Raw genomic sequence first — 13,007 nt, 5'->3', positions numbered from 1 at the left:
CCACTTGTGTGGATGGCCCAATAGAAAACGACACTAAAGGCCCTAAATTGCTGTTGAGAGATAAGCTATAGGGGTAGGTGCTGCATTTGAGGCTGTGGTGTGGCGCAACCCATGCAAACCTACGAACCATAGATACTTTGGAAAATTAGACAACAAAAGGAGTCTGAGATGGTGTGCCTTGCTTGGATCCCACAAGATTTTCTTACCCACAACGCTTTACACACCTCAAACTCTGACTGAAATTACACATTTTCCTAAAATTTTTGTTATGGAAACATTTGGAATCTAAAAATGTCCTACCACTCTGCATTACCACACTTATGATGATAAAAATGCAGCCCCACTGGGGTGGCTGGGAATAGTGATTATTACAGGAACAGCTCAAACCAAGCTCAACAGGAGCCCTTGCCAGGGGACTCCCATTAACCTCAGTTTGATCAGTTTCCGTCACAGGCACAATGCTTACCCACACAAGTGAGCTACAGTTTTTATTGGGAGACTTGGAGGAATGTCAAGTGGACTGAAGTTTGTGGCTCCCTGCAGAATCCAGAACTTTCCATCACAGAAATGTGAGTCAAGTTTGTGTTTTTTTATTCAAAGTTTGAGGTCTGGAAGGGATTCTAGGTTAAAAAAAAAAAAAAGCTGGTGAGAGCCACACAAATAAGCCCACCCTGGATACCCCCAGGTGTCTAGTTTTCATTTAAAAAATGTACAGGTTTGCTGGGTTTCCCTAGGTGCCGACTGTGCTAGGGTCCAAAATCTACAGCTACCTACATTGGAAAAAAAGAGTCAGTGTTCAGTGGAAAAATGCAATGTGTCCATGTTGAGTTTGGGACCATTTCCTGTCGCGGGCACTATGGCTACCCACACAAGTAATGTACCATTTCTTTAGAGAAACTTGGGGAAATGCTGCATGGAGAGAAGTTTGTGGCTCCCATGAGATTCCAGAACTTTTCATCACAGAAATGTGATGAAAATGTGCCAAGTGTGAGGTTTGCAAGGGACTCTGGGTGAAAAAACCTGGTAAGAGCCATGCAAGTCACTGCACCCTGGATAGCCCTGGGTGTCTACATTAGAGGTTTGCTAGGTTTCCCTAAGAAATGGCTGAGATAGGGTCCAAAATCTAGAGTTAGCCACATTGGAAAAAAAGTCAGTTTTGAGTAGAAAAATTTGATGTGCTCGGGTTGACCCATTTCCTGTCGCAGGCACCAAAGCCTTCCCACACGTTAGGTACCATTTACATGGGAAGACGCTTGGGAGCATAGAATAGTAGAACATTTGTTATAACCAATTGGATTTCACTAGAATAGTAAACAATTTGTTATTACTAATTGGATTTTACTGCATTTGTGACTTGTGGTGATTGATATGTCAAACGCTGAAAGGCTAAAAGGGTTGACAAATGCCTTTTCAGTACCCACTGCAAGGCATGGCTGGGCTAAAGACAGGACAAAAAGTCTGACATCTTCACTTGTAGGAGGTGTTCCAGGTACCAAACCAGGTTCTGAACTTGTACAATACCCAACCTAGAAAGATTTTGTAGAAGGGCATCTGGCAACGATGAGGACATCTGCCATTTCAGATGGCAATGCATGTACAGTCAACTGCCACCACTCAAACTCCATGAATGGAGTTGCAAGATGTGAACATTCCGATTGAGAACCTACCCTGCTGCTGAGACAGGTCTCCCTCAGTGGTACCCTGTTGGGTGAGCAGATGCTCATGCATTCCAGGAACCACACACAGCTTGCCCAATCTGCTGCAAGTTGGATGACCTGGGCCCAGTTGTTCTTTATCTTCTCCAGAACCAGGGGCAGGAGAAATAGTAATGGGAAAGTGTAGAGGAGTCCCACTTTTAACAATCGCTCCCTTATAAACTCAAATGTTCAAAACTGTTCACACTTTGCAGTCAGGGATGGTCCACCGACTGCAAAGTGTGAACAGTTCTAGTCAGCACTCTCCCCAATGGTCTAATACTCCCTGCGCCACCTCAGATATAGCAGGCTTTTTTGATCTTCAGGATGTCTGATCAGTTTGTCCGCTCTGGCATTCAGAGACCCTACCAGAAGAATGGCAAACAGGAAGAAGATCTGTTGTTTCGGCCACACTCAAAGGTATAAGCCCAATGACAACTCCACTCTGTTTGTTGCAGTGCCACATATTGGTTCTGATAGAACCTCTACCAGCTGCTCATTGATGGATGGCAGGAAAGCCTTCACAGCCGAAATGGATGGCCCATTGCTGCAATAGGCTGATGTGAATCTGGCCCTCTAGATGGGGACCAGAGGTCACTGATCTCCAGCTCCCCCTTATGACCCTATCCTCTCTCCAACCCAGCAGTTTTGCATCCTTCACCATTGCCAGCTTTGGTCAGGGAAGAGAGGTGAGGCTGGCCTACCATAGGACAAACTGATTGGTCAGCAACCACTGAAGATCCTGGGCAGTCTCCTTCGAGACCAGGATAGTGTCAGAAAGTAGGCCTTGATACAGGACCCACTGGAATTTCAGGTTCCTCTGCAAGGCCTGCATGTGCCAAATGGCATAGTACAGATGGAGTGTACACGTGGCTAGGAGGCCAAAAAGCCTCACTGGGGCCGAAATATCCGAGACTCGCTGCGGTAGAAGAAAAGCACTAAACCACATTTGAACCATCGCCCACAGGTGGTCCACTATGGAATGTGGCAAGTCCACCTTCAATAGCCAGTTACTAAGGTGAGGTAATACAGGAACTCCTGAACTTTGAAGTCGGACACCAACCACGGACATCGCTTTTTTGGATTCCAACGAGGCAATGGAAAGGCTGAAGGAGAGCACGGCAAATTGATAGAATTCCTGGCGCACCTTCAAGAGCATGTAATGCTTGTGGGGCTGTAGAACAGGCATATGCGAATACGTGTCCTACAAGTCCAAAAATACCATACAATCACGAGCTTTGAACACACAGGATCTCAGCGAACGTGAGCATTTTGAATTTGTCCTTCATCATGAAGGCATTCAAGGAGACAAGTCCCAAGATATGCCTGAAGCTCCATCCTTTTTCAGGACAAGGGAGGTAGCGTGAATAGCAACCTCTGCCTTGGAATGCAGTACACGTAAAATGGCACCCTTGAACCCTGAAGAGCAAGAAATATAACATCCTGTATCGGGATGGACAGATACAGCTTAAAAGTTTCTTCTGGTGCTGGAGAAATATTGGGGGGGGGGGGGGGAGAATGTAGGGTGTATGCCTTTTGAACAATCTGCAAGATCCATCTCTCATACGTGATGGATCGCCAACCAGAAAGTTAGTGCTGATTCCTGCCCCACACTGACTGGGCGTGTGCCGTTGAGAACAAACTAAAGCAGCTTGTCAGCCACTGGTAGAATATCACATTTGCTTGTTAAATGCTTCACTTCTTACGGATTCCATCATAGGGACTGGTTACAAATTAATTGGCATTCACCTTCCTGGTCAAAACCTGGATGATGATATTTTCTGGACTAGCATGCTTGGTGAGAAAATATGGACTACCAGAAGCAGACCCATGTCCTCCAAACACCTGCAGACTAACAAGTGGACAAGAGTAAGGTTTCAAGCATGTAGCCTTCAAGCACCTTTGAATGCATCATTGAATGGGGACAAGGGCTCCCATGTCACTGGCCCAAGCTGTGGAATCTCTGTTAAAACATTTGTCTTAGTCTCAATGGAGAGCAGCTGTAACTCAGCTACCCTCCAAACCACTACTTGCAATGAGGCACTTTCTTCCATTGGTGGCCCAAGTAGCGAGTCCAGCTGTTTCAGAGGGGGTGTCTAGCCTAGTGGAGTTTTAAAATCAAGACTTAAGGCGGCATCACTATAATGAGGGTGGAGCAAGCCATCCCTCTCAATATCATTCAGTATAGTGAGGTGACCCTGTTTTGGTACAGGATCAGAGCGAGAACCACAAATAAAATGAAGCCTCTGCTGATATTTGTGTCACACTAGAGAAAATGGATTAGATTCAGACCGGCTGTTAACCGGCTGCAGTTTTGTGAATCCGTAGCGCATATTTGGTCGTCCTCGGGTCGACGTCGGCTCAGGGTCTGACATGGGTGTCAACATCAGGTCACCAATCGGCACTGGTAGTCATTATCACCACTGGGGCAACAAGGACCATCGAGGATATTGGGCCTGGAGGGGAAATCTGTACAGCGTCAGTAACTTCTCCCACAGGAATCTATGGCACTGGCAGAAGGGCCTGCCGGTGGTAATCCAACGGGAGGCTCCTGAGGTTCTCTGGGGCCCCAAAGGTGTGCAAGGGGGAGATGGACTCGTATGAAAGATTTGCAGAATGGCTGCATTGAAGGTCTTTATTCCCTGCAGAGAGAGAGAGATGACAACCCAGGAAGTCAGGATGCGTTGGGACCAAATGAGATATCTGTATGTTGGCCAGTGACCTCTAGGGAGTGCAACTCAAATGGTGATCTTGTGCCTGGTCTTTTTAATCAGAAAGGGATGCAGGGGGAAATCAGGTCCTCCTTTGCTTTTTGACAGGGCGGCACAGAAGAAAGCCATGGGACCACTTTTATATAAAAAAAAAAAAACTTTTAATCCACATCACTACAGTAGCAAGAGTGTGAAAGAAAGCAACAGAAAAGTGAGATGGGAGGGTAAACTGATGGGACTCACCCTCCCATGGGTCGGCAGAGGACTGATGGAAGTGGAGAAGATACAAGTATTTGGCAGCAAGTATATGACTGGAATTCTGCCTTGAGGGACATTTAGGGCCAACAATTCATAGGGCGATATCAGAAGCACTGCTGAGAAAGACAGACTTACTGACATATAAAACTTCACTTTATAATACCCTAGAGGATACTGGAGAAATAGAAGATACAGAATGGGAAAATACATTGCAATAAGTGAAAATAATATATAAAAAGATGTATGACACAGCCAGTGTTGCCTGAGATATATCCCTTTTTTATTTTCAGTTATGCTGCACTGAAGATAACCCTGCTGGATATTATGGCTAAAAAAAAACATAGGTGAGACCTATTGGTGCCAATGATTGGAATAACAAAATGCTATATGGGAAGCTTTAAGTACTTATATAGTGTTTACAATGGCCGAAGTACTAATGTAATAGAATGAACAATACCCTTGATACGGTGTTACTGTGTCCAGATTGGGAGGCATTTTAGGACCATGCAAAAACGGTTAAAATGTGCCATATAAAGGTTACAGCTTTTCTTACAGGGATGCTTTAGGCTATGTGTTACTTTGGGTGCCATTGTTACAAAAGAATCAAAAAATCCTCTTGAATGCTTGTTTAATAGTAAAATATAGCAACAATAGGTGCTCAGTTGGATTCCTAAATCTCGTGGCCCCTGTGCCACTGCATCGGCTGCACCATCCAAATGATGGCCCTAGTCTCTGCAAGGTAACTATGCTTGTCCCCGCTCGTTCAGTGGCAACATATAGCAATAATCGGTGCTCAATGGGTTTCCTAGATCTTTTGGCCCTTGTGCTACTGCACCTGTCGCACCATTCAAATCACTGTCCTAGTCCCTGCAAGGTAACTGCGCTTGGGTGTGCTTGTTTACTGGCAACATGTAGCAATAATTAGTGCTCGGTGGGTTTTCTAGAGCTTTCGGACCTCCCTTCAAGGTAACATGAGGAAAACGTTTATATCCAGTAATGTATGTGTTCTGAAAAAGGCATAGTTGCAGATGGAATACATATTTATTTTGTAGGTAAACAAACACAAAAGTTTTCATAAAAAGTGCCTTTACACTTATCCAACTCTCCAAAAATGAGCTGCCATAGATGTCATAAATAAAGGATTTGCTTTACACATAAGAGTTAAAAACAAGCATAGTTAAATTGTGTTAGTGTGCTGGCTCTTTCCTGTGAAAAGATCTTAGAGATCCTATCCTGTGCTTGATACTGAATGGGCCGTAAACAGAGTAAATACGCAAAGATCACCCTCTGTGAAGCTGAGAAGGAGACTGAAATGTGGTTTTGTACTTTGTTCCTAAAAAGGCAGTTTCACAAATTAAAAGGACTCAAAGAAGAAGTTTTCAAAAAAATGTGCAAATGTTTTGTGCAGATGAAGAATAAGATACCTTCTGAGATGGCTGTGTCTAAAATAAATTTAAAAAAAGGCAAAAGCAGGCTCCACAGAGAAGGCTGCATTGCTCTTTCCTATAAAGGATGTCACTTTGAAGTCAGCAGAAAGCAAAACAAAATAACCAGGCTCACACAAAAACACAGCTTGACACTTGACCTCGGTCTTTGACTGCTCAGCAAATGTGACAGATAAAGACACGATTTAAAAGCCTGTTGACAGAAAACGAGATTGTGGCAGTATTCAGGGAACAGCTTTCTCATCGGGTGGGACAATCTGAACCTTGACAGCCTAAAGCAAATGGCAAGTGATGGGCACAATGCATCCCCAGGTGAACTTCTGAAACACCAGATGTCTTTTGCATACCACACAGCTGTACGTATGACAGGCTGTGACCTAAAAAAAACAACCACTGTCACCCCATCAATTCAGATATGAAAGATATAGGGTACTGTACCAGTCTTCCTTAGGACACCTGCCCGTGGAAATCGTCATCTAACCACTGAAGGCTTGAAAAGGCGTACTTCAAATTCATGTAACCTTTTAAGAAGATACCTTTTCACCCTTGTATTATAGAAACAGCATATATTACTCTATCCTAGTCTACCAGGCAGACACCCAAAATCAGCCTGCCCTTAATATCCAGGCCCTGGACAAATGTACACCAAAGATATTGACATCATCAGGTATTCTTTAGTGTGACTATTAATTTTTTTTGTAACACTAACTAATAGGACCCGCAACTACAATGGGCTGCTTTAAGATCACTCATTTGCACCCACTCCTTGTGCATTCTGCAACCACCAGTTAGTTTGTAGAGCTCAATAAAAATCCTTCCAGGGTTAGAGTGACAAATAAAATATACAAAATAGAAGAGAGAACTCTGGGTTGTTCCCAAGTTTAGGTGGCGGGCAGCTCCAGTATAGAGTACCCTGCAACACCAGCGACACTCTACATTTCCTCACCTCAAATGTCTGTTTTTCTAGCAAAGTTTTTAAGCACAAGATTAGTGCTGTGCCATCCACAACGAGCTAGAAAAGGACAAAGTCTTTTGCCACTTGTACAACAAAATCCTTAAGCACATGATTGGCACAGTGCCATCCACACTGAGCTGTAAAATGACAAAAGCCTTTCACCACTCAAGCACAGTATTACAGCTTTGGATCAGTAAAGTATCATCCACGTCATCCTCGAATGAGCAATTGCAACTTGTGACACGTGTTTCGCTGACATTAGAGCTCTTCAGAGAGGTTTACCTTTGTCCAGACACAAGGAAGCACACGGTATAAGTCAAAACAAACCCTTTCCGGGACACAGAAATTATACAAAAAAGAAGAGAGCTCTGGGTAGTTCCCAAGTTTAGGTAGAGAACAGCTCCAGTATAGAGCACCTTGCAACATTAGCGAAACTCTAGATTTGCTCACCTCAAATGAATGTTTATAGCTGCTCTCCATCTAAACTTGGGCGCTAACCAGAATTCTCTCTTCTTTTTTGCTTAATAAAAATCCATACTTTTTCCACATTTGAGTCTTTGTTGTTATATCAACTGTCAAAATGACTTTCCAACTGTAAACAAGAGAAAAAGTGCCCGGTCATCAAGAAGTAGACATTTTATTTGGCAGCAACAATTTGATTAGTTAAAAAAGAAACAAAAGGCAAATATACAACATTTGCATTATCTCCCTATACTACCTTTTTATGGGCGTTAAAATAACTCCAGTATATGTTAAGGCATTGAAACAATAGGTGTCTAAATATCTTTGTTTCCACACAACACCAGGAGCCTTCTAAATTGTCAAGATACTGAACAGAGAAGTTTCCCTGTCTCTCACGGACTACTTAACAGAGCACATGGGTCACAACCAACAAAGGACCCAATCAACGAGGTGTGTGCATTTATATTACAAAACAAATATGAACATATCACATGAGTGAGTGAAAATAACAGGAGCTTCCAAATGTAGACATTTGTTTCCTTTTATCCTTCCCTCTGCTCTCTGTCACCCTCATGTGGAGTGGAAGTAGGGTTGCGCCATTGGTAAACAAATAAGACTAAGAGCAAGGTCCAAAGCAGTTGTTTTAGGAGCACTGTTAGGGGGCACTAGTAATTGCATTAAGGCAAATACATGGCATGGGCCACAAAGAGTGCTATCCAAAGAAATGTTCCCGCAAAGGCTGTGTGCAACGCCTTTCTGTACAGCTCTTCTGGCACTCTAGCAGGCAAGCATCAACTAGAGAGACTTTTTAATGGGGGAACTTGTGTTCAAGCACTGTCTGGGCCCTGCCAGTGTAACTGATTTAAAGCAATTATCATTAAGGTGATTACATCCCCTGGCTCCGGACCAGACAAAATTGGGCTCTGTTCCTCGCTCTTCATATTTGTTACTGAGGGAACGAGGTATAATTCTGCTGCAGGGTGCTCCACCTGCCTTCTGCCGTTTTTAATCTGAGGTAGGCAGATGTGTAAACAAGCAGAATAATCAAATGTTTGCATATGTTCATCACATATGATGAGCATGTGCTTATTAAAAAAAAAATTAACACCCCTACATAGGAAAATGTACAGACTAATGAGTGTGCTATTTGATAGTCCAACCTCTCACCTGATTGAATTTCTTGTCACAGTGTGGGCATTTGTGTTCCTTGTCTGTGTCATGGGTCTCCAGGTGGCGCATCTTTGAAGTAGGGTCAGAGAAGGAGCGGCCACAATAGTCACACTGGTAAGGCTTTTCACCGCTGTGCACCAGTTGGTGTCTTTTGAGGTTCCCTGAAGTAGTAAAGAGTTTGTCACAGTCCTCACAACGGTACTTTGCTTCCCCCGTGTGTCGTTTCTTGTGGAGATTCAAAAGACTAACTAGACGGTAGCTTTTCCCGCATTCTTCACAGCTGTAAGGCTTCAAGGGACTGGAAAAAATATATTCAGTAACATAAGTAATTCACCCCTCATCACTTGCAATCATACGAGGTGATGTTGCAAAACATGACTGGTACACAAGGCCCTGATGAATTGTTCCAGGGTGGAAAAAACTGTGCATTTCATAGGACAGCTGCATATGTCCCAGGTATCTGGGTCTAGATATTAAAAAGAGAAGTTCAATTACTACGCCCTTACACACACACTGGACACACGCAAAAACGTGCATCTCTCAAATAAATCATGCTCACTTATATTAGGTATGATTCAGGTTTGTTTGTCTCAAATTACTAATAAATCAGAACAGTCCTCATCCTCATGTTCCTGCTTCATGGTTGCAACTTGAATATAGCAAGTGATAAATAATACATCTGATCATTTCTATTTACCAAATCAGTCACTGATTGTTAACAGTCTTTGACTGAGTGTTATGCATTGCCGTTCAGATTACCAGTACACTGTACCTATCACCTCTGCACAGTAGCTGTGACAAACTACCAGCACCATATATTTATGTCTCCCATTACCTGTGTGTTTTTTCATGAGCTTTGCATGCAGCTGGGTCGGAGAAGGCTTTGTGGCACTCTCGACACGAGAACGGTTTTTCTCCCGTGTGAATTCGGGTGTGTCTTTTATAGTTTCCAGTGTGCGTGAATTCTTTGCCGCATTCCTATAAAAAAAATATAAATTAGTTTAAAAGTCATTTTGTCATCCTCGAGTGACCAGATGAATGGAAGTAACTTTTTAAATATTACCAGCCTCTCTGTAAACAACCATAAGTAGTACCGATGGGATATGAACATTCTGCAATTCATCACTGCCTTGTTACGTTTGCCCTTGATGTATACCTTAATATATGTTATACATAAGCAGATGAGTATTCAGTCTCTTTACATAAAGGCATCTCTAATGTCTTCACTAAATCAAGTGAGGACCCAACATAGTGCAGTTTGCAAAAAACCTGGAAAGTCTCTACAGAAAGATTTCAAGTTACATTTGAAAATTCTAGTAAAGCGACCAGTCAGGAGTAGTAAACTAGTGTGCCTGGATCCGCACACCTTCATTCCTGTAATGTAGCTACTTGCAAACAAACACCAATGGATTCAAATTACTGTTCACACAGGAGGTAAATATTACAACGGGGTCTGCAGTCGTTTTGACTTGGTGATCTTAACATTCCTCTAGAGAATTAAAAATGAAAAATTTAAATTAACTGAACTGTATACCTCGATATAGAATAATCTAGTTCCCCTTTTCCCCCCTCTACTGATCCCTTTATAATTTCTCATATTCCTTCCTTTGTACTTTGAGATCCTTTACTGAGGTACAGAAACAGAGCATAGCAAGACTGCCCATCATCAAAGGACCATCCACTGGCTCCTAGAAGGCATGCATTAAGTAAAGCAAACCTTCTGGCACAGCAAAAACTAATTTTATGCCAGAGAGCAGCCCCACAGATACCGCATACTTCTCTATCCTTGTACAGCTAACTTGCTGACAAAGATAGCAACCTATTTTAAAACGGAGAGCCCTCGCATACAAACATCCCTTATTTTTGCAAGTGAGTCACCTAGTATAGGTAGCAGCTTTTCAAATCAGAGAGCTCTGCAATGTGTTTGGTGCTGTGATGTTGGGGACGTCTTGAATTACCCAAGTGTGGAATGTTTTCTCACTTATACATTCTGTCTTTAGCTTTTTCTGGTATTAGAGGTAATCTCAGTACAGCATTATTTTTATCTTGCCAATCATAGTGACTATTGAGAATATAGTTCCATACATTCGGAGTTGCAAATTATAAGAACTCTTTATCCACACTGTCTACAATACCTTAACCACTCCTCGATCATTTGTGGGGGTGAGCTGCAGGAACTGAAAGAGCTGTTTATAAATTAGGAAAATACTTTTACATTTGTTAGGTCACAAGGCCTCCAAGAATGGCTAGAAGACCAGATCACCCACTGAAGGAAATGTGTTTTCGAATGCACTAGCGGATTTGGATGACTAATATTCACTTTAAAAGTCTCTAGGGATTGGTTTTTTAAGCTTCCAACAGTCAATGGGGAAAACAGACAATCAAAAATGTTGTGTAATCACTGACAAAATTTGAAATAAAATGCAAATTTGCATTATTAATTTATAAGAGATAAAATATCCATATGAATAGTGCGGGTGCTCAAGAAAGATTGTGGGTTCATGAGGATTCACAACTTTCTGATGTCTTTTCTGTTGTTAATAAAGTGGAGATTTGAATCATATGTGCAAAGGCTGCCAATGTGAATGCCAATCCAGGATTTAGAGACAATGAGTACTCTAAAACCTAGGAAGCAGGTCTTCAAGCAAAGGTTTCCAGCAGTTCAGGTAAAGTGAAAGATGACGGAGCAAAAAAAAAAAAAATAGGTTCAAGGAGTTCAGTAGAGAAAAGGGTTGACCACAAAAGAAATCATACAGCGGAAGGTACAAGAAGAGCAGTAGAGGGAACAGGGTTAAGCTAATAAACAAGCAGGATGCTAACTCAGAGTTGTCCGGAGTCTAATGATGCCAAGGGAACAAAGTATAAGGGATGTTTTAAGAGCGGGTTAAAGTCTGGGCCGAGTGAGTTCCCTTCAACAAAGATTCCTGACTTAAACCCAGATATGATATGAGGTTAGGTTGTAAATGCAGCAGTTTCAGGGTCCCTGTGTATAATAATTAATAAAAAAAGGTGTGGGCAGATGAATTTGCTAACGCCCAGGGAATCCTACTCTTTCCTTCAGAAATAGTCCTGATAGTATCACTGGTATAACCAGGGAGCCTTTACTGATGATTGGTTCAAGAGTCTCTTTCAAACTTAAGTACAAGAAGAAGTCATACATAACGGAAAAAATCCATCACTCCTGGGGTTGATCGATCAAGCAGTGTTAGATAGAACAGGTACCGGTGACACAGAACACTGAGTCTATAGGAAACATAATCTTGGAGGAATTCTCTACAGTTGTTTTAGGAACAACTGATGAGTTAATTGGTTTTTCCCCTAATACAACTAAAAGGAAATGGGGGTGGGGGCACCCCTGAGGTACATCAGCCAGGAGATATACTGACTTTTCAAGGCTGGAATCATTGAATCTATTGTGGCAGAGGAGCAGATTGTACCCATGGTTTTAGCCAGACAGGCAAATGGGAACATTTGCTTGTACAACAAGCTCAGAGAACAGAATATTCACACTGTGAATGAGAAATTCCCTTTGGAAGTCTAACTTAGGGGATGTCATGGTTTTCCACAACTGGACTCTCTTATGGTTATTATCAGGTGTCTCTACACCCTGACAGTAATAAATAAAGAGTTCATGACACCCATGAGTCATTACCAGTATGATTGTAAGCAGTTCGGACAAGCTTCAGCAACCGCTGTATTTCAGTGACTATTTAAGCACACAAAAGGGACTTTGTTTCTCCAGGATTATATTTTAGTGATGGGAACATGCAAGAAACAACACTATGAATGCTTAGGAAAAGGTCTTTGACATCCATAAGGAACATGGACTGGCTTCTGAATTTGAGAAATGTAAATATGTGATTCAGAGTTTGAACTATCAGAGGCATGAAGTTAAATAAAGAAGGCATTAAAACAAAAGAGATATAACTGAAGGACTTCAAAGATGTCTGTACCCTTTCCAATGAAAGATGCGCAGAGGTTTTTTTTTTTAGAGCCTAATAGTGTTCTACACAAAATTTGTATACAACATTTCTCACAAAACTTACACTGTACTTCTTGTAAATGAAATACAATATTGGTGCTGCAAACACTCATTGCAGCGTATATTAACCAAGGATGAAAAATGGAAGGGAATTGTTTTACTCTTGTCGCAAAAGGGTCCACGTTAGGAAAGAAGTCACTGCAGCTTTTACTTCAAGACTGTTGTTGTCTTCTATTGTAGGAACTTTTAGTAGTGGAGAAGAAGCCTCTAGCTGTAGTCTCGAACATTTCCAGCATTCTGTGTGGGGTTGGAGGTTCATGTCAGGTGTGA

The 13,007-nt window shown here is 42.2% G+C and overlaps 1 protein-coding gene across 6 annotated transcripts in view; it reads right to left on the bottom strand.

Moving 5' to 3' along the window:
- ZBTB17 (zinc finger and BTB domain containing 17) overlaps positions 1–13,007 on the bottom strand; it is a 293,373-nt gene that overhangs the window by 100,217 nt on the left and 180,149 nt on the right. For all 6 annotated transcript variants that reach the window (XM_069240107.1, XM_069240106.1, XM_069240108.1 and 3 more), the window contains 2 exons: positions 9,531–9,673; positions 8,693–8,993 (listed from right to left, as the gene is read on the bottom strand). In XM_069240107.1, the coding sequence (XP_069096208.1) occupies positions 8,693–8,993; positions 9,531–9,673 (444 nt within the window). The remainder of the gene's footprint in view (positions 1–8,692; positions 8,994–9,530; positions 9,674–13,007) is intronic.

This window comes from Pleurodeles waltl, chromosome 6, assembly GCF_031143425.1.
Source record: "Pleurodeles waltl isolate 20211129_DDA chromosome 6, aPleWal1.hap1.20221129, whole genome shotgun sequence".
NCBI classification, from domain to species: domain Eukaryota; kingdom Metazoa; phylum Chordata; class Amphibia; order Caudata; family Salamandridae; genus Pleurodeles; species Pleurodeles waltl.
This window is presented reverse-complemented; position numbering and strand designations above follow the sequence as displayed.